Source organism: Mauremys reevesii, linkage group 4 (genome assembly GCF_016161935.1).
Source record: "Mauremys reevesii isolate NIE-2019 linkage group 4, ASM1616193v1, whole genome shotgun sequence".
NCBI classification, from domain to species: Eukaryota; Metazoa; Chordata; order Testudines; family Geoemydidae; genus Mauremys; species Mauremys reevesii.
The window spans coordinates 113,682,997-113,707,878 of NC_052626.1; the positions used below are offsets into that span (position 1 = coordinate 113,682,997).

Sequence of the window (24,882 nt, forward strand, 5' to 3'; positions counted from 1 at the left end):
ACTTAAAGGCATTTGTTAAAGAAATAAACTTAAGTGAATAAATGCACAGGACTGTGGGTCTCCATAGCTTTGCTACTAAAATACTGGAAAATTGTTTTTTGCTATATAGCTACCCAGTGTAAAGTGGATAAAGCCTTATGATGTTTTGCATGTAGATATTGTGTATGTTGTTGTATTTTAGATTAAACTATCCAAAAACTGTCCCAGTGCATTTGTTTCTAACTTGGCATGAGGCAATCTAGTCAACTTGATAGGGTTTTGTGAGAGATGCTACTGCCTGAATTAGGGAGACTTTTAACAAACATATTAAAAACATTAGAAATATTATTGATCCAGAAATCATCATGCTGACTTTGTGGTCTTAATATGAACTCTGGGAATAAAACAGAGTATCAGGACTATCTGTTCTTCGCTTGCTGACACGTAAATCAATCCCTTTTCCCCCCCCCCCAAGACAAAATGGGAAATGGTTTCTGAAATGGGGAGGTTAGTGCTCAGACAGGAGGGCTAACCAGTAGATATTAAGCTAAAAGCCCACCATATACTATATGTATTGCTTCTGATACTCAACTTGTGTGATATCTGTACTGCTGCAGTACAGTGGGAGACTGGAGAAGCCTGATCTCAATAAAAGCATAAAACCTTTTTACAGACAAGTATATTTATATTTAGACTAATTTACCCAACTCTCTGCAAATCAGCAGCCTTATGGTTTTCCATATCTGTCCAACAAGCCCACCAAACTGCTTCATTTTGATTCCATATTTTTACTGTGTGATATTTGTTTTATAAGCATGAGTGATGGAAGGTGTCCCTTTTTTCCAGGTATCCGAACATATCTTGTGAGCTTCTTACGTCAGATGTCTCACAGATCAACGATAGACTGGGAGAAGAGGAGTCCTTACTTATGAAACTGTACAGCTTCCTATTAAACGAATCCCCTCTCAACCCTTTATTGGCCAGTTTCTTCAGCAAGGTGCTAAGTATTCTTATTAGCAGAAAACCGGAACAGGTAAATATTTAATAGCTCTTGGTTTGTAGCATGTGCTTCAATAACTGCAATATTGAGATGCACTCCTCTATAGGGCTACCATTTTAAAAGGTTGTAGCTGAAGCAAGCAACCGGATTCACTTTTCCCATGACAATTGAAAGTTTTCTAGTAGAGATGAACACTTTAAGAATATTAACAAAATCTGGGTAACTCACACTGACTTATCTTGTCCTGACTTTATCAGAACAGCTGTCTGGTCGGAAATGTGTTAGGGGAAGTATTTTCTTCCGCCCACTCCTGAATTGACTGCTTGCTGTCACCATCCCTTAAAGAGGTTTAATAGGTTTTTTTTTTTTTAAGGCCAGAAGGGACTGTCATGATCATCTAATCCTCTTTTGAGGAAACCCTTCTCCTTTATAAAATTCTTGTATAGTGCAACCTTTATAAAATATTTGAAAATAATATCTTCAGTTTCTCTCAGTTCAGTAAGATTCCTTTTCTGTATATTGAAATCCATCCTCTCAAATATGCCTCCAATATGCCTCTCCAATGCCATTAGCACTGCTAGAAATCACCCATTCTGTGTCTTGTTACTAGTCTCTTGTGCTTACACTGCTGCTATCCTCATATCAGTATCACTAGTAGTCTGTTTACGCCTATTCACAGGCCACAGATAGAGCCTACTTAAATTTTTGCATGATTCTGATAACTGTAGCTAGCTGTTCGCAGAGTGCACAAAGCATTTTTCATTGTACAGGATACAGGAAAAGTTGTCCCTGATGTGTAGATAAAGTAGTTCTTTTTTAGTAGTGTGGACCGTATTTTAAAACTAAACCTGTAGACGATCCATGACTCCAGCATGGTTCATGCTAAATGATTTGGCCTACACTAAATAATGGAACCCTATCGTAAAAATCCCTGTAAGGTTCTAGTTGTAGAATAGATGTGCCTTTTGCCTTCTTTCTGGGCAAAATTTGGGGATGTAATTCACCACCAGCGAAGCTTGACTGGTGGAAGCTGTAATGTATAGACAGGGATCAGGGTTTTCCCACCAGGTCATCTAATTGTGCCTGAGCTCAGTCTGCACTACCGCTTCCTTTGTTGCTATTACCAGTGGAGTTGGAGCAGTGATGAATTATGCAATTAAATTTGTGTCTGTGTAGACACAGCCACAGTGTAGCTTTTCAGCGTGGATGTTTGTGGTTCCAATAGTATGTTAAAGTCAGGAGTGGTGGCGGAGAAAGAAGAGAGTTGCTGCAGGAAATGTGAGGGCTGCAGTACCACCTTACAGCTCACTATTGCTATCCCCATTTGTTTAGCTTATCATTGCTTTGCAGAGGTAAGATGGGCACGGCAGCTCTTATAGGGGCCTTCCTTCTTACTCATCTCCTTCTCCCCTCCATATCTTTTTTTTCTTTTAAAGCTCTTTGCGTGAAGAGGTCTGTGCGCAAGCAAGAACTTGGTCTAAAGTGGAGCAGACCACAGACCTGTAACTGGTCCCAGCAGCTGGGATCCTCCACCTCTGACTCCTTAAATATCATAGAGAAGCTATCAAGAATAAGTGTCCTCTTTCTCCTGTGATGCCAGGACAATATCCTGTTCCACTGGGGTTCTATCCTCCTTCCCCTTGTGGTTCAGTACTGTCTGCTCCCCCAACACATACCACATCTCCCTAGGAAAACTTGCTCTTTCCTGATCCTCTTCAAGAACAGTTTTGGGTAAAACTATTTGATTGTTGGCCTTATGGGTGAAGGAGCATCTTCCTTATAAAAACAAACAAAACAGCCTGTTAAATCTCTGTGGGTTTCCACAACTGTTATAAAAATTTTGCTGTAGCTAGTGGAACCATATTTTGTGAAGCAATTTTCAAGAACTTAAGTTTTGGGAAAGGGCAAATTTTGGGACTTAGCTGAAGTAAATGCCAGACAAATTGAATGACTTCTATGATACTGATATAATGCATTGGATTTCAGTGGCCAGATAGCAGGCACAGTGGTATCTGGTTACCTGTTAACAGGTGTGAACTAGTCTGTTACAAAGTACTCTCACAATGCAGTTCTGTTCATGCTGCTTCTCTTAATGTTTTAAATGCTTTGTTTCAATGCTTGCTTTAATTTTATGAATTGCTTTAGAAACTATCCTCAGCATAAAGGATTCCCATAATCTTCTAACAGTCATGATAACTTAATTTGTGTGTGTCCACTGAGTGTGCCAAGTGAGATTTACAGTATTCTTCTTATTCAAATTATTGCTCTGGGAAGACTCTAAAGAAATCTACTTATTTGACTCGCACCACCAAAAAAAATCTCTTTGGCCCACATTTCTATTTGTCATATATAACTTCTTAAATTTTGTAGATAAGCCAAATAAAAATAAATGTTTTCACACTTTGCAGTTCCAATGAAAAGATTTTAGATAATCCCCTGTAGTTTTTAAAATCCAAATAATGCAGCACTAAGAATCTGAAAGTGGAATAGGCTTGGTTTTCATTGTCCAAGCTAAATGAAATGCAACAAGTAAATGACTAAATAAAAAAAGGAGAAATAAGGTGTTGTTAATATAACTAAAGATCTACTTGAAGTGCCTTAAACTGTTCTTATTCAGTTTAAAAGGACAGTGTTTTAAAGTCTGCCTAATTTTGGATTGCCCACTCTAGATGGCGGAACATTTTGTTCAGAAATCTCTTCTCCTGCCTTCACCACTCTCAAAACTTGTGAAAGAGAACATATTTGAAATACTAAACTGCTAGGGGAATAAAGAAAACGTACTTGCAGCAAAATGTAAACTTATTTTTTTTTTATTCTAGATTGTGGATTTCTTAAAGAAAAAACATGATTTTGTAGACCTCATTATAAAGCACATAGGGACTTCTGCTATTATGGACTTATTGCTCAGGCTGCTGACTTGTATAGAACCTCCACAGCCCAGGCAAGAAGTATTAAATGTAAGTAAAACTATGACTTGTTATAGTGGTTGGCATGGGTGAACTCTTAGGACCTGTCGGTTATGCTAGTCTAGTTTAACTTCATGTGGTTTAAACGTATATGGTGGCACTGGTGTAAACTCCTGTGTTTAAATAGAAATTTCAAGAGTGACTAACCTCTCACAAGACCTCTCTTCTCCCAGTTTGTTTTTAACATCTGTTTAACTCAGACCCTTGTGTTTTAAACTGCCTTCTAAAAAGGTTGGCCTAAACAGTTTGTAGTCATTTTAATTGTTTATAAACCAATTAGGCCTTGTCTACACTTAAATTCTGCTGGTTTAACTATGCCAATATGGTTAAAGCAGCAAAAACCCTGTTGTAGATGCAGTTCTACTAGTATAGCTAGTGTAGATGAAGTTAAGTTGGTATAGCTTATTTCACTTTATTAAACGGAAATAAGATAGGTCAGTATTAATTACATCTACATTAGGGGAGTTCTGCTGGTGTAAAATTAAATTAATTAAAAAAAAAAAAAACCACTACCAATTGTGGCAAATAGCCAGCACTATTATGATGGGTCTCGCGCTTTCTCTTCTGGGGGGGTGCGTCAGGGCACCATTTCTTGCCCCTGAATTGGAATATTAATTGCCCCACTAGTATCCTAGAGGAGGGGAGTGGAGAGGGAGGGACCTGGGCCGGCCCTCTACTCCAGGTCCCAGCCCAGGAGCCCTGAGGATAGTGGTGAACCACTTGAACTGACAGTTCCTTCCCCTGGTCTACTTCCCTCTCCTGCCCTTCAGCTTGTGGGGGGGCTTCCTGCCCTCTCTCTGCACAAGCCAGGTGCCCCTTTACCTAGGGTCTTGGACTTCTTAGCCCACCACAGCACTTCTCCAAACTTTCCTCTGCTTCCCTTCAAACTGTTCTCTACTCCAACTCCTCCCCTGTCTGATTGAAGCAGGAGTTTTTATCAGGTGACTGGCTTCAGGTGTTCTAATTAATCTATAGCAAACTTTCTTCCCTCTACAGGGAATAAGGCTCCCTTCTAACCCTCTCCTGCTGCCCTCTGGCCATGCTGTATCACACAGTATAGTTATGCTGGTAAAATAGTGTTAGACCAGGTCATGGTTAAACTTGTGCAAATCCCAAGTGTGGTCACACTTATATCAGTTTTAAAACTGTTACTGGTTTAGCTTGTCAGTTTTAAACTTGTATGAGTTTGCACCAGTTTCATTAAGTCAGTCTTCAGACTTCCCTAACTAATTGGTCAGTCTTCAAACTTGCACTGTAAATTGGTCAGGTTCTCCTTTTTTCTCTCTTGGTGGCCACGCTAAGCAAGGCTCTACCCTTGATGGCATTTTTCTGCTTGGTCAGGTCTGCACTAAACTGCTATGCTGGCATACATTTGACCTTGCTCAGGAGTGTGGTGAGGTGTGGTTTTTCTGACCTGGTATATCTACACTAGCAACAGTTTGCCACTATTATATACTGATATACCAGTACCAGCAAAGCACTTCTGAGACCTGGCCTCTGTTTTGGATGTGTAACAATAACAAGGGGAACTTGTATGGGAGAATGGAGGGATTCTGGGAGCCTCTCGTGTGTGCAAAGCATTGTTCCTACAGAAGCAACAAAATGTACAACCCTTTATTAATGTTACTTTGCTAGCTCTGAGAAACTATCTATGCTTTTTTTCCTGAAAGTTATTAATGTAAAGAAGGCCTTTTTTTGAAAGCCTCATATATTGGTGGTGGTGATTTCTTTATGACGTAATTGTTTGTTTATTTGCATCTTTAAAGTTCAGCTTTGGGCCTTTTGTAAAATATAGTTCTGATCTCCACTGTAACTGGAACTATAGCTTCTTGTATTAGGAAGCCTAATGTTTCAAACATGTGCACGAGTTAGGATTGCACAACTGTGAGATGCAGCGTGACCTGTTTAAGGCCTCAATTAAATACATGGTACCTAGATGTAGTTCCATAATCTGTAAAACTAGCAATTCAGGAATACTGTGAACTTTTTTTAATATTATGCTGAGTAGTTTACAGCTGTTCATTTTAGAGTCTTGTATTTGAATTGCTGTGTATATTTGGCAGGTTGCCACAAGTGTGGCATTTTTAGAAACAAACAAAACTTGTGTGATGCTAGTGCTTGAAAGAGGTACTAACAACATGACCTGAGTCAGGTACTGTATAGGCAAGATACTGTACTATGTTTCTGGGTACTGTAGTACTCCTACAACTAAGTTGTGGTTTTTTTAAGTGACTGCAAATTGATTGTACAGTAACTCCTCGCTTAACTTTGTAGCTATGTTCTTGAAAAATGTGACTTTAAGTGAAACGATGTTAAGTGAATCCAATATCTCCATAAGAATTAATGTAAATGTGGGGGTTAGGTTCCAGGGAAATTTTTTTTGCCAGACAAAAGACATATACAGTATAATTTTAAAACAGTTTTAAACAAACAATTTAATACCGTACTCAGCAATGATGATTGTGAAACTTGGTTGAGGTGTTGTCAGAGGGTGGAAGAGGGTGGATCGTCCGGCTGCTCCTCTTGCTGTTCTTGTTGAACTTTTCCAACTTGAAAAAGCACATCTAGAGAGTGTTGTTCTGCTTTCCCTCCCTCCCTCCCCCCGGTAAATTTCTTTATAGCAATTCTTTACATGACCAACTCCCCTAACCACTTTGGAGCTGCATTCCCTATTAGGATCATCATCACTAAGGATTTGCAAGCCAGCAGCTTCAATCATTTGGAAAGCTTCAGAAAGACATTTCGCAGTCAAATTTCAATGGGTTGGTGGTTCTTTTACTACTTGGACCTCTTCTTCCATTGCTCTCATCACCTCTAGTTTCATCAGATCTTCATTGGTTAGCTCTTCTCCATGTGATTGCATAAGCTGTATAATGTCAGCTTCTTCCACCTCATCAAAACCCGCTTTCATGGCCAAGCCGAGTTTATCTTTCTTCATCGCGGGGACAACATCTTTAAATCCTTTAAAGTCACTGACACATTCAGGCCACAGCTTTCCCCACGCACCACTCATGCATGCCTGAATAACTTCAGCCCAGGACTCACCAGTGTTATTGATGCACTTGTGGATGTTGTAGTCATGCCAAAATTCCCAAATTGTAGGCTTGCCTTCCCCATCGGTGCCTCTGATGAGCTGGTCAAAAGTACAGCCTAAGTAATACCCTGTAAATGCATCAATGGCGCCTTGATTCATTGGTTGGATGAGTGATGTGGTGTTAGGTGGCAGAAAGACAACTTCAGTGTTTTCACACAGGTCATCCAGGTTGATTGGATGAGCCAGTGCATTATCAGTAAGTAATAAAATCTTGAAATCAAGGTTTTCCTTGGCACAGTATTCCTTCCATATAGGGACGGCATAGTCAGCCATTCTGAAAAAAATTAGCTACAGTTATCCGTGCCTTCTTATTGGATGTCCAAATAACCAGAAGATTTTCCTTTGAAAATCCCTTGAGAGCTCATGGTGTTTCGGATTGGTACACTGTCAGCGGTTTCATCCTCATGTCTCTGGTAGCATTACTATCTAAAAGCAAGGTTAGGCAGTCTTTAGCTGCTTTAAATCCAGTCACTGTCTTCTCTTGGGAAATGTAAAGTCCGTTTAGGCATCCTCTTCCAGTAGAGGCCCATTTCATCAACATTGAAGACTTGCTTAGGTGAATAGCCACCTTACTCAATTATTTTCTTGTGATAAATGGGGAATTTTTAGCTGCTGCAGTATCTGCATTAGCCACTTCACCAGACATCTTGATGTTATGGAGGTGGGAAGTGCCTCTTGAACCGATCAAACCATCCTCGACTTGCTGTGAACGTCTCTGGCTGTGATCCTTCACCGTGGTCTCTTCAAATTTTCATACAAACTTTTTGCCTTAGCTTGTATCACTAGCAAACTTAGAGGCAAGTTCTGGTAGTTTTGGTCCTCTATCCACACTTAGAGTAGACGCCGAGCACTAGCACTTGTCGGCATTACTCTGAATTGTTCTCACGGTGGTCGGAGTAAGACCAGAGCGATGCTAATGTCTACCACATGCTTGCCTGCATCAAAATGCCTTAAAATGTCTGATTTAGTACACAAACAAATGGTTTTCATGGTTTTCTTATTGCTAGTGGTACTGCTCCTGCTAGGCACTCCACTATCACTTGCTGAGCGTTTTTGACTCATGATGCTGGGTGATACTGTACAATCACAACGAGCTAGAAATGTTCAGGGAATATTCTACTTGTACAGACACAATGTAAACAACAATGGGCGTTTACTATAGCCTAGTATAATGTCTGTTGCTATAGTAGTTTCCGCCCGATCCGCATGAAGAGCGATGCATAGCCCTCCACTATTACATTTAAAACAGACTTGCACAGGGCCACTGGAGCAATGTCCTATCTCAGCTCCTTCAGCCCTTTCTGTTTCTTGCTCACGCACGTTATCAGCTCCCCTTTCCCCAAATCTTCCTGCAGTCACTAATCAGAGGATTGTCTGGGGTCCTGCTCACAAGCTCCCTGGGCTTCTCCTAAAGCAACCGTGTTGATATCAGGTGGGATATTTCCCAGCAAATGCCTTGCTGCTAAACGATGAACTAGCACTCTGCTTAGCCCTCAAGGGTAAACACGTTGTTGTTAGTGTAGCCTCACACTCTGCAAGGCAGCACTGAGGGAGGAGACCCAATAGACACATGGCAGAGGCTGCAAACACTTTCCTGGGGAAACTCGACATGATGATGAACCCATGCTATCCCTCTGGAGCGCACACAGTAATGCAAGTAGGGTGGTACCCCCCAGTATGCAATACTGGCAAGAGGTTTTTAGCAGATACAGGGTACCGGAAAGACTTGGGGCTAGTCCCCACCTCTGGAGGGGTGGGGTGAGGCTGTTCTTGCAGCTAGGGAGGGCATTCATTCTTTATATGGCTTTAAAAGCACAATATATATGCTAACAAACTTAAACAAAGAGTTTGCTAGCATATGTATTGTGCTTTTAAGTTTGTCAGGAGTCTTCAGGAGGGGAGGGGTGGGGGGGATACAGAAGGTGTTTAAACAGTGTTTTTTATTCTGTTTCTCCCCATTGGTCCGAATTATCCATGACATTCATACTGCATCACGTCAAGTCCAAATCATTAGAGGAATGCCTCTGCTTGCACTGACCAGAGGATGTTTGGATTCTCATGTCAGCCTAGTTCTGCAGCTTGATGGGAATCGGGTGTTGTCCCCAGTGTACATAGAATTCTTCTTTGGAGCCAAACTAGTCTAACATGCATTTTGTTAAGTGGAACTGGAGTAGCAAAACAAAGAAAACAAATGCCTCATTTCCCAGCTTTGTGGGTGAGAGAACTACAAGTGAAGATTATAATACCGGACACTGATGGCCTTAAAGCAGCTGCCTCAGGAATCTGTAAAGAACTTTTCAGAAAATATGGTCCTGATCTTAGCAACGGAACTAAGACGTATCACATCTGCCCACCTTTATTCGAATGAAGCTCCTTCTGATCTGACAGCTCCAGCATTGTCTGTTGCATTCAGAACAATTTACTAACTTGGAACCTAATCCTGTAAACCCTTAATCATTTGATCAGTCCCATTGAAGACAATGGGACTGTTTGCATGACTATGGACCACTTTTGTAGTAAGAGTTTCAGGAGTCTGCTCTGTTCCTATAAAGGAAGTTGACTCTCCCATTGAATGCAGTGTTTTGGTACAATACCATAATGCAGTTTAGGATATAGTTCTACTTAAAATATCTTTTAATAAGTCATATGTATGCTGAAATGACTCTTCACCCAACTCACATATTCTATATAAACAGACTGAAATACTACATATTATGGGGGAAAGTGAGTAGTTAAGCATGTTGATGTTTGTATATACAAACACCCATTTCATCACTATACTGGAAAATATAATTGAACTTAAACTTTCTTCAAATTCCATAGAAAATTAACAGCCCCAATTGTTTTCTGTATTAATCAGTGTGTACCTGAAAAAATTACATGCCTTCTAAGAGAAAAGAATCAGTCCACATTTACTGAAAACACATTCCTTCCAGCTGGTGTTCAGAAGAGTGCTACAAGGCACATGCATAACCTCATGAGCAGAGGGTGGAGAGGATACCCTCCCACATTATGACCAGTGCGCGCCTCCCCCCCCAACACACCAAAAAAAAAAAATTTAAAATAAAATCTCAGAGGCAGAGGTTCGCAGATTTGGAAACCTAAAGAACTGTGCTGTGCTTTAAACCACCTCCGTACATACCAGGTTTCTGAACATTAAAAAGTTAACTGCAAAGGAACACTGAAGCCCATGAACCTGAATGTGTGTCCATATGCCCTCACTGACTAAAGGCTCAGTCACACCTGAACAGATAAAAATGAACCTTGCCTTTTTAGGCCAAACAGAGTCATGTCACTGGCTCCATCTCTGTTCTTACATAACAGATAACAAAACTCCAGTGTGGCATGGTGCTGGCACATAGGATCTCAGGTATGTGGTGTGATATATTTTCCCAAAAGAGATTCTGAAAAAAAAAATAGTCATGTATGTGAAATAGCTGGTACTTATGATTATGCTATTTCTATGCATATATCATTTTGATATCTAAACTTAGGAATATTAGCTATGTTTACTACATGTTTGCTCCTGTGGTAATGCCCGTAAGGTATTTAACCAGCACGTGAAGAGACAAGTCAAGTTGAATGGCCCATTAAGGAACACTTAGCTCACAGTGGACCGTCGAAAACGCCTGTCTACACTTAATGGACTTTTCCTGTGAACGTTCTAACTAGAATATGGGTGGGGTTGATGGACAAGTAACTTGCCCATATGACTCCAAACACCATCTTTCACAGTGAAAACAGATTTCCCTTCACTTGGCAGGTGGGGCAGCATGGGGAGGAGTCACATGGAGGGTCATGTGGGGAGGTCATGTGTCCCCCCCCCCCCCCCCCCGGTGTCACTCCCATGAGTGCAGTACTGACAAGAAATGATTTCTGCATGCACGGTTGCACAGGCGCCGACTTTACAAAGTGCCAGGGGGGTGGGGAGGGTGCTCAAGCCCCGCCTCTGCCCCAGGCCTGTCCCCCTACCCTGAGCGCATCCTCGCTTCACACCCCCCCCCCCCCAGCCTCCTAAATACCATGAAAGAGATGATTGCTGCAGGGGGGAGGCTGCACGCCTCCCACCCACTGCAGTCAGCTGGTTTGTGGTCAGGGGGCTCTGTGGAGGGTAGGGGGAAGGAGTGAGGACATGGTGGGCAGCCTCCCCTCTCCTGCCCGCCCGCACCAATCAGCTGTTTTGTGGCTGTTCAGGAGGCTCTGGGTGGGAGGCTGCACATCGCATCCTTGCTCCTCCCCCCTTCTGCCCAAGAGCCTCTTCAATACCCGTGAAACAGCTGGTTGCTGTGGGCGGGAAGGAGCGGGGAGTTGCTGATCCGCAGGGCCACTGAGGGGTAGGAGGCACGGGGGCGGCTGGAGGGGAGCTGATGGGGCGGCGGGGGTGGGGCTGCCGGCCCACCCTGGTTCTAAGTCCCCACGACCAAACATTATAAGGAAATGTTGTGCAACTTTAAATGAGTATGTTCTCTAATAGATCAGGGACGTAACAACATAACGTTAACTGGGACGATGTTAAGTGAGAAGTTAGGCATTTTTGTTCTGTCCCTAAGTGAACTTAAGTCCTAGATGTAACCTGCTGCCAGTAACCTTTCTAACTTGCTGTATGGTCTTACGTGTTCATGGAGAAAATATCTTTAATATCTAGAAAATTATTACTGTTATAAAAGAGCTTCTTCGAGTGATTGCTCATATCAATTCCAAGTGGGTGTGTGCACGTCATGTGCATGATTGTCGGAAGGTTTTTCCCCTAGTAGTATTGGTCGGGTCGGCTGTGGAGCCCCCTGGAGTGACGCCTTCATGACTGTGTTTATAGGTCCCTGCTGAACTGTCGTCTCTTCAGTTCCTTCTGACCGCCAGTGAAGAGCTCTCTTGAGTTTGCAAGTGTTTCCCTAGTAGTCTTCTTTCTTGTCTATCAGTAAATAGTTATATAGCTTTAGTTGTAAAACTAACATATACTAAACTACATTTGGGGTTTCCCCCCATAACCCTTTTCACGGGACCGGGGCATGCCTCGGTCTCAAGGCTTTGAGTCATGCGGGTCATGCCTTAAAGCCATGGCCAAAGGGGACCCACACAATTCCTGTCTCAAGTGCGTGGGTGAAAGTCACCAGTCCGATAGGCGCAAAATCTGCAGGGGCTTTACCTCCAGAACTAAAAAGGAGTGGTACTCTCAGCTGAAAGTCCTCCTCATGGAGTCAGCCCTTCGCCCCAAGGCGGTGTTGGATCCAGCACTGGGAACTTCAGTATGCAGTGCCTTGGCCTCTGTTCAGGAGGCTTCAGTACTGAGGAAGGACTTATCTAAGGAGCCCCGGCACTGCCATTCCGACACTGATAACCAGCTCCAGTGTGCGGCACTGCTCGCAGTCACCGATGCCGCAAAAGAACAAAAGGGCTGATGAGGGCACTCCCATACCAAGCATTCAGAGAATGCTGGCACTAATTGGGTGCGTCCCACATCAGGACACTCAGCCTTGGGCCTACCTATGCTGGCACCATCGACTCCAGCCTCGCAGGGAGGTCCATCAGTTTGGTCCTGGTGGACTCTGGTGCGGGAGGAACTGGAGGAGGATCAGGGGCTTCCATGCAGGACATGTTTGAGGCAGCAAGGGATATGATTGCACAGTCTCCTATCCCATTGGCCCGTGTACCAGCACCAACAGTGGCACTGCTGCTTGTCTGCCACAGGGGCAAGCCCACTACAATATGGCATCATTCCCCAGCACCATTTGGGTCCACTCCGCCATGGTTGGACTTGGACATTTCTTTGGATTCAGTGGTGGGCTCCTGTGTGTCTCGCCGGAGCCAGTACCACTCCCAGTGCTGCCCCAGGCGGGATGAAGGGCAACCGGTGCCCATAATGTCCTGACCCCCCTCAGTGGCAGGGTCCGACTCAGTGGCCCTTTTGGACACCATAAACCTATCACCAGGGCCAAGTGCCGGGGTATGGGGCCATGTTTGTGGCATCAGAGGTCTGTGCACCTCCATCAGCCTCCTTGGTCACCTGAGAACCCCCTTGTGGTCGGGACGCATAGGCTCAGGCCGGTGAACTGGCAACACAGGGCACTGGCATGAGTGCTGGCAGTGTAGCCGCCATAGCACTGAGTACCACAGCAGCCACCTGGGTAACACAAGGGGCCGACACCCAGGCAGCCCCCCCTGAGCCGGAGGGTCAGGCAGACCCTGTGCCACCAAAGGGGTCTTCCTCTTTCTCAGTCCACCACATTGCCTGCTATGGACATTGGGGCCTATCAGAACCTTCTTAGGTGGCCCACCCAAAACCTTAATCTGCAGGTAGAGGAGGTCACGGACCCAGTGCTGGATATTTTGGACCCAGGGGCATTGAGGGTAGCTTTACCCCTCATTAAAACTATCCAAAACACTACCAAGGTATTATCGCACACTTTTGCTTCTATCCCACCAACAGCCAAGGGGGTAGAGCGGAGATACTTGGTGCTGTCCAAAGGACATAAGCACCTCTTTACCCACCCCCAGCCTGGGACCCTGGTGGTGGAGGCGGTTAACCATAAGAAGCGGCAGGGGCAACCGGGACCCACGTCTAAATCAAAGGAAGCCTAGAAGCTGGATCTCTTCAGTCGAAAAGTATACTCCCGGGGGTCTCTAGCTTTGAATAGCTAACTAGCATACGGTCCTAAGCTGCCATGCTTAGAATTCCTTCGGCGAAGTTCCAGGAATTGCACCCGGAGGGCTCGTGCTCTGAATTCACAGCGATCCTGGACGAGGGCAAGGTGGTGGCCAGGACCTCTCTCCAGGCCGGCCAGTACCCCACTGACTTGGCTACCCGCACTATTGCCATGGCAATGACTGAGGCGCAGCTCTTGGCTCCAGGTTTCTGGGCTCCCGCAAGAGGTCCAAATACAATCCAGGACCTGCCCTTCAACTGCTTGGGCCTGTTTGCAGAGTGGATATACTCAAGGCTGCATAGCCTTAAGGACTCGTGAGTGACCCTTAAATCCCTGGGGATTCACACACAGACCACTCAAAGAAAGCCGTTTAAACTCCTAGACTGTCCTGTGATTCTACTCTGCCCTTCCTAGATGGGATTTTAGTAGAAAGTGGGGCAGGAGTAACAGGAGGCGGCCATCACAATCCTTCTCTGGCCAGGGCTTGGCGAAACAGCAGTCAGGCACAAAGCCAGACTTCTGAAGGTACGCTCGAGGACAGAGCACCAGCTCAATCCCCAGATCTTTTCCCTTCCTCTGTGAACAGTCTGTCACATTTTTACCATGACTTGTCTCAAATTACTTCAGACAGCTGGGTCCTGAGCAAGGTGGAACTGGGATACAGAATTGGAGAGAGTTCCCTCCCACCCACCCACCTTCCCTGTCCCTCTTCAGGGACCCTTCTCACAAGCAACTCCCTATGCAGGAGGTGCAATTGCTCCTTCTACTCAGGATGATAGAGGAGGTTCCTCTGGAGTTCAGGGGCAGGGGGTTCTACTCATGTTATTTTCTAATCCCCAGGGCCAAGGGTGGGCTCAGGTCTATTCTAGACCTGCAAAATCTCAGCAGATTTATGAAGAAATTGAAGTTCGGCATGGTCTCCCTGGCTTCCATCATTCCCTCCTTGGATCTGGAGCCACCCTCGACTTGAAAGAAGCATACTTCCACATCTCCATAATCCGATCCCACAGACGTTTTCTGCAATTTGTGGTCAGAGGCCAGCACTATCAGTTCATGATCCTGTCATTCGGACTATCGGCGACCACTTGGGTGTTCACCACATGGATGGTGGTCGTGGTGGCCTTTCTTTGCAGGCACCAGGTGCAGATCTTCTCATACCTGGATGACTGGTTCATCAAGGGTAGATCTCAAGACCAGGTGGAGGAACACATGAAACTGGTGCAGGCAACGTTCCTGTACAAAGCCGTTTAGAAAGTCGATGCAACTCTTCAACGCTGTCGCTGAAAGGATGAAAGGGCTTCCTCTCTCATCCCAACAAATTTCTTCTTGGATCATGGCCTGCATCAGAATGTGCTATGACCTGGCAAAGATTCCAGCCCCGGCATTGATGGCGCACTCCACTAGAGCAGAGGCTTTATCTGCAGCATTCCTGGTGCAGGTCCCCATTCAGGATATGTGCAGGGCAGGAACGTGGTTGTCTGTCCATACCTTTTCGTCTTACTGTGCCATTACACAACAGGCTAGGGTTGATGCCATATTTGATAGGGTCTGCAACTTGATGAATTCTGACCCCTCCTCAGGGAAACTTCTTGGGAGTCACCTACTTGGGTTTGGCATGAACAATCACTCGAAGAAAAAACGGTTACCTACCTTTCGTAACTGTTCTTCGAGATGTGTTGCTCATGGTCATTCCACAACCAACATGCCTCCCCTCTGGAGTATCTGGCAAGAAGGAACTGGAAGAGGCGGCGGGTCGGCAGGGACTTATGTACGCTGCCATGAAGGTGCCACCCCAGGGTGCTCCAGAGCCAACCCAATGGGTACCACTAGGGGAAAAACCTTTTGACAGTCGTGCATGTGCTGCACCAACACCTACTTGGAATGGACATGAGCAACATATCTCGAATAGCAGTTACGGAAGGTAGGTAACCAGTTTTAATAAACTAATCACTTTAGATTAGGGATACTCTATATAAAGGTAGGCTTCCAAGGGTAGCTTCCTTCAGATGCACATCAGATACTTTGCACTTGAGTTACATTGGATTTTTATTTATAATTTTTTTTAATAAAAAAGCCTTTTTGTAGTTATGAACAAAACTTTAAACTACTTTAACGTAATAAGATTTGAAAAGCTCATCACTGATAGCATCTTCCTTCTCAATTAATATTGTCTTCACTGGAGATAATGCAATCCACATAAAGGAAAATAAGCGTAGAGAATTATTGCAGATCTGGTATTTAATGACACTGCATTTTTTTTCCTGAATTTATCACTTATGAAGCTCTGAATAGTTTGGATGTGGGTAACTGAGATACTGCCCTTTGCAAATGCGGCAAGTATGGTATGAGATCAGCAGAGGTATTTGAGTTAGAGCTCCCTTATTATCAATGGCAGGGAGTTTTGGCAGAATGTACTTGAGGAGGATTTCTTGAGATGAATCCTGCCTTGGTTTGCCAGCACCTAGATGCATTTACCACTTCAGCATGTCGTAAATGCAGTTTGAAGTCTCTCCCCAGGCTTTAGGGGAGGGGGTTGGCTTGAGAGTTATTGTTTTTAATATATTTGCTGATGAATCTGTTTAGGTGAAAGAAACCCACTTTTATATTACATTTTGTGTACTCACGTTTGTAAAAGCCTCTGAGCCATCTATCGAGTGCCTCAGGAGTCCATTCAAAAAGTTTAATTTTATTTCTTTATGCGCACGGATACTTGCTAACTGAGCTTTTTTATTTTTTTAATGCTGTTTAATAACAGTTTGGTAACGTGTTCCTCAGAGGGCTACACTGACAATTTTAGCTACTTGCACTAATACATGGGAGTTTGGGGTATGTGTGCACATCTAGTATGTGAAGATGAGTCTTCTGGGGTCCCAAGACCTGTAAATGATATTGCCTTTTTCTTCAGGTCCAGTACGGTAATCTGTTTTTCTCATAGAGAAGAGTTCTTTACCTATAAGTTGAGAAAATAAGGAAGAAAGCTTGGAAGATATGGAGCCCAGTACCTCTCAACATTTATTGTTCAGAGTCTAGTTATAATGCAACATGTCAAGTGTGATGCCACTATCATCAAGCAAATACAATTTATGAAAAAGGCATTCTATTTAATTACTTTCCACAAAAGATTATAGTAGGCCAGCAGTAGTTACTGGCACTACACATTTCTGTTCTTCTCTTGGTATCTAGTCTGAAAACTTTGAATTTATTATTATACAAAAATATTAATTTGAAGAATAAGAATGCTACTGAAGAAATTTTGATAGATGACCCTCAACATGCTCAGGTTATGCTTTGTATATTTTTCTGATTTAAAGGAAAAATACTGCATTTTTATTCAATATCATTAAATTTTTTTACAGTGGTTAAATGAGGAGAGAATTATCCAGCGGCTTGTAGAAATTGTACATCCATCTCAAGATGAAGATGTAAGTATTATTTTGTGCTTGTCAAGATCCAGCTGTTTAGCTTATTAATTATTGCTGTTAAAAGCAGTTATGATTCTAGTAGGCCTGTCTTAGCTGACAGAAAATCTTAAAGCAATACTGTAATCAGAAATAGGACTCTAATGTCAGTATTGACTTTGCTTATTTATGGAATTAGTACCTATTATCAGACCTGGCCCCTGAAATTCTTGAGGGGGTGAGGTAGGATGGCAGGAGTCTCCAAGCAGTGCTATTCTGCCATCTTGGTGGCAGTGGAATGGAGTCCTGTCTAAAGGCATTTGATGTTTAGAAATGTATTGAAAAAAACTTTACCTTCCCCTGTAAAATAACACAAATTGCTTGGCATATGGTCATGTTTTTTGTGCACAGCTTCATAATTTCTGGGATGAGAAGTGTTCTTTAGATAGTGTGTAGTCCTATACTGCTCTTAAAACAACAACAAAAAATCTTTTTTTCAGAGGCATTCAAATGCATCACAGTCGCTCTGTGAAATTATTCGCCTGAGCAGAGACCAGATGTTACAAGTACAGAACAGTTCAGAACCAGACCCGCTGCTTGCAACTCTAGAAAAGTATGTTGGACAGTTTAACTTCTTATTTATTTGCCTTGTACCTCTGAGAATGGTGGCATTTATTTTTAGTTATTTGAAGCCTTTTGGAAATAACAATAATTACTTTCCCATTACATGCAGCTAACAAAATGTATGGATGTTTCCTGAAGTAACTAAATTTATGAAAGTGAGCAAAGCTGAATTTAATTTCATATCACACAGTTTTATGCATGGTAGGTCTGTCTGATAGTTGTGCATTATGTTGGCACTTAACAGAAGCCTGGATTTAAAACACTTAGATCTGCTGCTGTGGGCTAATAACTGCCAGAAAAATGGTGAAGGAAACCAGTTTAATATTGTGGGAGGAGGGAAAAAATGTGAAAATGGCTCTGAACCTCCATTCAGTCTTGGCCAGCAGTTTTACAAAGAAACACTGTAGCTGCTTGTCTCTGTATAGTATCAGAGGGGTAGCTGTGTTAGTCTGGATCTGTAAAAAGCAACAGAGTCCCGTGGCACCTTATAGACTAAGAGGCTTATTGGATGCCTCTGACAAAGTGGGTATTCACCCATGAAAGCTCATTTTCCAATATGTCTGTTAGTCTATAAGGTGCCACAGGACTCTTTATTGCTTGTCTCCGTATAAACAGTTATTTGTATTTTAAAAAGTTGTATGTCTAACTTTTATTGATGTTTTCTCTCTAGGCAAGAAATTATAGAACAGCTACTATCAAATATTTTTCATAAAGAGAAAAATGAGTCTGCAATAGTCAGTGCAATCCAAATATTACTGACCTTACTTGAGACAAGACGACCAACGTAAGACACTCCCCTCTCCCCCCGCCCCCAGTCTGTGATCACATCCTTTGTGAGATTTGTGCTGCTGCTGAATTTACCTTTTGTAGAGGTGGCATGACTTGCATCCTTCCATGAACTGCAGGATGTATTATACACTTCCCCCACCCCCCAACAGGTATCTGCCAGCTTCCCACCTGGAAGGGTCCTCTTGATCTAATGTAAAAACATAGCCATATAAACTTTTAGATTGCATCCTAAAATACCAGCTTTATTTCTCAGGTTTTGAAATCCTTTATGCTGGCCTTCGTATCAGCTTATGTTTAGATACTACAGTGATAGAATTATAAGTGTTGAGCACATCAGTATTCTCATTTGTGGCCTGGTCCCAAGATTCTCAGATTCTATGAAAAGCATGGTATGAAATGTTTGACGTGTTCCTACATTTCACAGCCTTGTTTTGATAGCTGATGTCTCCCATCTGAGTGTCCCTTATGACTGTTGACCACAAGCCATTTCTGTCTGGTCTTGCTTTCCTTGTGTTTCAGCTTCTGCTCTTAGCTGATGCTAACAGGTGCAGTCCTTAATATCTGTTGTGGTTGGGTCCAGTTCATGGGCCTATTTTGACCCCAAAGCATCTGCAACCTAGTCTTCAGCAGATTGGAACTTTTTTTTCCCTTGCATCGGTCTTTTCCTTTTTCTAGAACCGAAACAGGGGGAAGATGATGCGCACTCCTTGATCACTTCCCTGTCTGTTTGCTCATACTTGCCTCTTTAATGTTTGAATTTTTTACTTGTTTAAGTTGATTCCTCTGCCAGAGGCACAGGGTTTACGTTGGCAGCAGATCTACGTTGAATTGGGCTCATGACATTACAATTTACAGCTGTCGTGCTCGACATTGTGTCTCAAAACTTAGCTGTGAAGGAACACAAATGCTTCTAAATATTTTTAGTCATCTTGATGAAAAATTTTAAAAGTGACATAGGAGCATAAGTGACTGTCAGTGAAAGTTATTGGGGACTTAGGCCAATTTAAGATTGTAGTGTAGATATGCCCTAAGTTAAGTATTCTAACTCCTCGTCAACCTAGCCCGGGGTTGGCAAACTACGGCCCACGGGCTGCATCTGGCCGGTCAGACCCTTTAATCCACCCCTCGAGCTCCTGCCGGGGAGTGGGGTCAGGGGCTTGTCCTGCTCTGCATGTGGCTCTGCGCGGCTACTGGAAGCAGTGGCATGTCCCCCCTCTGGCTCCTACATGTAGGGATAGCTGGGGGCTACACATGCTGCCCCTGCCCGAAGTGCAGACTGTGTGTAGGAGCCGGAAGGGCGGAGTGGAGGGGGCAAGCCACTGCTTCCAGGAGCTGCTTGAGGTAAGCGCAGCTGGGAGCCTGCACCCCTGACCACCTCCCACACCCAAGTTCCCCCCCAGCCCTGATCCCCTCCCACCCCCAAACCCCTCAGTCCCAGCCCAGAGCACCCTCCTGCACACCAAACCCCTCATCCCCAGCCCTGCTCCAGAGCCCGCACTTCCAGCTGGAGCCCTCACCCTCCTCCCACACCCTGAACTCCTCATTTCTGGACCCACCGCAGAGCCTGCACCCCCACCAGAGCCCTCAACCTCTCCCGCACCCCAACCTCCAATTTCATGAGCATTCCTGGCCCACCATACAATTTCCATATCCAGATGGGGCCCTCAGACCAAAATGTTTGCCCACCCCTGACTTATCCATATCTATGCCAGAAGTTAGATTGACCTAACTGTGTCACACAGGGCATGAAAATGTTCACATCCCTGAGCTATGCCGCTAGGTTGATCTAATTTTTAAGTGTAGGCCAGGCCTTACATGCTTTTAAAACTTGTACTGTTTGGCATAAAGCATTTCCTAGGGATTAACGATGACTTGCTATTAATCAGTGTTGCCAACTCCATACAGGAGGAAATGACCAGACAAACCCTGAGGAGAGGGGACCGAAGACTGAGCCTTCCTGAACCCCACTACTCCAGGTGGGGAAGCTGAAGCCCAAGAGCTTCAGCTGCAGGCAGGGGGCCTGTAACCTAAGCCCCACCACCCAAGGCTGAAGCTCTCTGGCTTTGGCTTCAGCCCTGGGTAGCAGGGCTTGGGCTTCAGCTTTGGCTCCAGCACGTCTAAGCCTGCTCTGGCAACCCCATTAAAACGGGTCCATGACTCACTTTGAGGTCCTGACCCACAGTTTGAGAAACACTGCTCTAGATTTAGCCTTTGTTTATAGTCTTTCTAGTTATAGCACCAGCTCTGTAAACCTGTGTTAAGATTGTTTCTAACTTGAGTTAATATTGTAACTAATCCTGCAATATACTCATCAAACTCTTCTTTATATATTTAGATTTGAAGGTCATATAGAGATCTGTCCTCCGGGCATGAGCCATTCAACATATTCAGTCAACAAAAGTGTTTTAGAAGCCATAAAAGCACGACTTGCATCCTTCCATGAGCTACTACTTGAGCCCCCGAAAGTAAGTGGAATCTGTAACTCATCCAAATGAAAATGGAGACAGATTACAGGCTGTCATTTAGTAATAAAAGGCTTTAAAAATAATAATTTTTCTTCGAGAGCTTGCTCATGTCCATTCCATGTTAGGGGTGTGTGCACTGCATGCACCATCGCCAGAGATTTTTTTTTCCCCCTCAGTGGTATCCATCGGGCTGGCTCTAGTGCCCTCTGGTGCCATGCGCTCATGGACCACTATAAAGGGCCCAGTCCCCCACACCATCTCAGTTTCTTCTTAACACCCATGATTGTCACTGGAACACCTTCTCTTGCTTCGGCAAGGGATTCGTTCAGGGGGTTTTCTGTTTAGTTACCTTCCATTTTAATTTCTAGTAGTAGTGTAGATAATATTACTGTATATAGTGAGATCCCCCCCATCTCTTATTTTGCCCCTGGGGCTGGGCATGCGCCTCCTGTGGCAAGCCTGTGCTGGTGGGCAACCCACACTCTGAAATGTCTGGAAGAAGCTCACATAAGAGTGTTGCCAAATCTGCCGCAACTTCAAGTCTTGTACAAAAAGGGACAGGGAGGCTAGACTAAGAGCTGTCCTAATGGAAGCCACGCTTAGACCTGCATCAGAGCCAAGCAAGTTGGACTCAGCGCCTCGGCTTTGATGTAAAGCACTCTCTGGCACTGCATGTTTCTCAGCACCCGTCCAGTACTGAGAGAGAAGCACAAGAAGCTGGTCCAAGAGAGGACACTGCCCAATATTGAGGAAGGACAAACATGGGAAGTGCGACCTGTGTCAGACCACACGTCCACTCCTGTTCTGCTAGCAGCACCATCGACTCCACCCTGCTTGCAGGTGCCATTGGGTCCGGTCCGGGGCCATTTGCCAATGCCAGGGAACATCCAGCGGGATTGCAGTGCATTCCAACCTTGAGACCTTTGCAGCGGCCAGGGCCCTGATGGGACAACTGTTGGCTCCGATGAGCATGTTGAACAGAATGGAGCATGTTGCCCCGAGCTCATATCCAGCACCAGGCCCGTCGGTACTGACCAGAGGAAAACTGGCCCTTCTGGTATCGGCAAAGATATCTTTGTTACGGCACTGGTCGATGGAAACAAAGGGTATGCTCCCCCATGGTCTCCTGAAGAGTCCTGTTTCTCAAAGTCAGAGGTGGAGGAAATGTCAGCAGTTTTGCTTACTACATGATCACAGCCTGGGTTCTCTTTCAGATGCCTTCCTACTTCCATGGGCAGAGCTCCTGTTCTATGTGTTTCTTCCTATTCCTGTGATACACAGGGTCCTTCTGAAAGTCAAGTGAGACAAAGCAAGGGTCATCCTTGCAGCCACTGCTTGGCCATGACAACATTTGTTTGGTATGCTGCTAGACCTGGCAGTAGCACCCACACTTCCACTTTTGCCCTGCCCTGACCTGATCTTGCAAGATCACAACCGTTTACTCCTCTCGAACCTCAGGGCCCTCCACCTGACCACGTGAGTTTGCCATGGTTGATCCCAGCAGAACAGGCCTGTTCAGATCAAGTCCACCAGGTCTTGCTAGGTAATGGGAAACTGTCTAGTAAAGCGACTTACCTAGCCAAGTAGAAGCATTTCTGTGTGGTCTTCCCAACGAGGTGTCTCTCCGACTTGGTTGCCCCTCCAGTCTGTGCTGGAATTACCTGCTCCATCTGAAACAACAGGGACTAGCTTTTTCATCGATCACAGTGCATCTAAGAGCAATCTCAGCCTTCCACCCTCTGATAGACAGTACGTCGGTCTTCTCTCATGAAATGGCCATCCTCTTCCTCAAGGGATTAGAAAGATTTTATCCTCAGATTTTCAAACTGATTCCACCTAAACCTGGTCTTATCAAGACTCATGGGCCTTCCCTTTGAGCCACTGGCATCGTTCCCTTTCTTGTATCTCTCCTGGAAGGTTGGCTTCCTGATAGCAATTACTTTGGCCAGGATGATATCAGAAATCAGGGCCCTTACATCAGAACCTCCGTATATGGTGTTCTTTAAGGACAAGGTTCAACTGCGTCCCCACCCAGTGTTCCTTCCAAAGGTGGTCTCATAGTTTCATAGTAATTGGGCTGAAACCGCACAGAAATGCAGAGAAGTGGTGTCTCCACTAGCTGGATGTTAGACTCACCCTGGCCTTCTACATGGAGAGGACCAAACCACGTGGAATTTCTTCAGTAGAAGACAAGAAGAAAGGCCTATCAGTTTCAACCCAGAGAATTTAATCCTGGATCACTCCCTGTATGTGCACATGCTACAAGCAGGTGGGCAGTCCAACCTCTTGCCATCTTGACTGTCCATTTGACCAGGGCTCAGGCTTCATCAGCAGCATTTCTGGCCCATGTCCTGGTCCAAGACCTCTGCAGATCAGCGACCTGGTCATCAGTTCATCTTCTACACCCACTACCATATCACCCAGCAGGCCAGAGATGATGCCAAGTTTTGCAGAGCAGTGTTGCAGTCTGCATGTCCATGAACTCTGAGCCCATCTCCTCAGGTACCGCTTGTCACCTAATGTGAAATGGACATGAGCAAGCACTCGAAGAAGAAAAAATGATTATTAACCTTTCCGTAACTTTTGTTCTTCAAGATGTTCTTCATGTCCGTTCCACAACCTCCTGCCTCTCTGTCGGAGTTAGCTGGCAAGAAGGAATTGAGAGGGTGTGGGACTGTCCAGGCCCCTTTATGCTGGCGCATGAGCTCACAGCACCAGCGGGTGCTAGTTGCCTTGATAGATACCACTGAGGGAAAAATCTTCAGCAATGGTGAACGTGGTGTGCGTACACCTAATGTGGAATGGACATGAGCCACATATCTTGAAGAACAGTGGTTACAGAAAGGTTAGTAACTGTTTTTTAATTCAGAAACCAGTTTAATGAAAGCTAAAAAGTACATTTTAGCCTTTTTAACAGACAGACAATAAGCCTTTTTCTGAGCCACTTATCGTTTGGCTATTCATTAGTGATCAACTACCCCTGTAATGTATTGGCGTTCATATTTTCAACTGTTTGTCTTTGTTTAATTGAGCAAAATAGAGAAAAAGCAATTGTACTAAAATGCAACAAAATATCCTTTCCTTTCTTTGGAAAGGAGCGTGCTTTTGTATGACATACCAAAATAAAGCAGAAATAAGTGGTCCAGAAGACGGCTGTATCATGGGGGGCGAGACAAAGCTTCCATATACACTGTGGAAAAGATTGGGAAAGCTCACTTTAGAGAGATGCATAAGAAGATACGAGGTCAATTAAAAGACAGGAGAGATGGTAGATCATTTGTAGATCACCAGGGACATCTGGTGAAATTGAAAGGCTACAGATATAAAAATGAAAAATGCACTTTTTTTAAGGAAACCTGCAGAACTCATTGTTCTAAGATAATTGTAGTCAAGAGCATAGAATTTGAAGGATAATGAGAATATCCATATTTGTAGTAGGTAGATAGGATGCTTTCTTAGAAAGGAGATAAAATCTCCATTCAGGGCACAACTGAACCACTAAATGACGGGGACACTTCTTTCTAATCCCTGTTTGCTGTTTATTGCATAACTGTCCGTTATGAGCTTTTGGCCCTCCTTGGAAGCAGCTGGTATTGACCACTGTCAGACAGTTTATCTGAGTACACAAACCATTGTTCTGATCTGGTATCTCAATTCCTAAATTCCTGTGCAAGTATGCTGGCATTTATAAGGCAGCAGTAGGGACCATTAAGTATTTACAACATTATCTTCATTAAAACAAACATAATTATTCTGAAGTCTGCAGCTAAGGTTTATTTCTCTCTTCTGACTTTAGAAAATTTACTACAATAATTACTAATTTTCTTTCCTGGATAAATACAAAAACTGCTTAACTAGACACACTGGACTTGAATAGTTAAAGCTTGATGAAGTGTGTTCTGAATCACAGTTCTCTCTGGTAAATG

At 44.1% G+C, this 24,882-nt stretch overlaps 1 protein-coding gene across 15 annotated transcripts in view; it reads left to right on the forward strand.

The window, feature by feature from the left end:
• PPP6R3 (protein phosphatase 6 regulatory subunit 3) overlaps positions 1-24,882 on the forward strand; it is a 129,943-nt gene that overhangs the window by 50,910 nt on the left and 54,151 nt on the right. For all 15 annotated transcript variants that reach the window (XM_039534899.1, XM_039534888.1, XM_039534889.1 and 12 more), the window contains 6 exons: positions 826-1,012; positions 3,799-3,936; positions 17,037-17,102; positions 17,579-17,691; positions 18,373-18,486; positions 20,827-20,956. In XM_039534899.1, the coding sequence (XP_039390833.1) occupies positions 826-1,012; positions 3,799-3,936; positions 17,037-17,102; positions 17,579-17,691; positions 18,373-18,486; positions 20,827-20,956 (748 nt within the window). The remainder of the gene's footprint in view (positions 1-825; positions 1,013-3,798; positions 3,937-17,036; positions 17,103-17,578; positions 17,692-18,372; positions 18,487-20,826; positions 20,957-24,882) is intronic.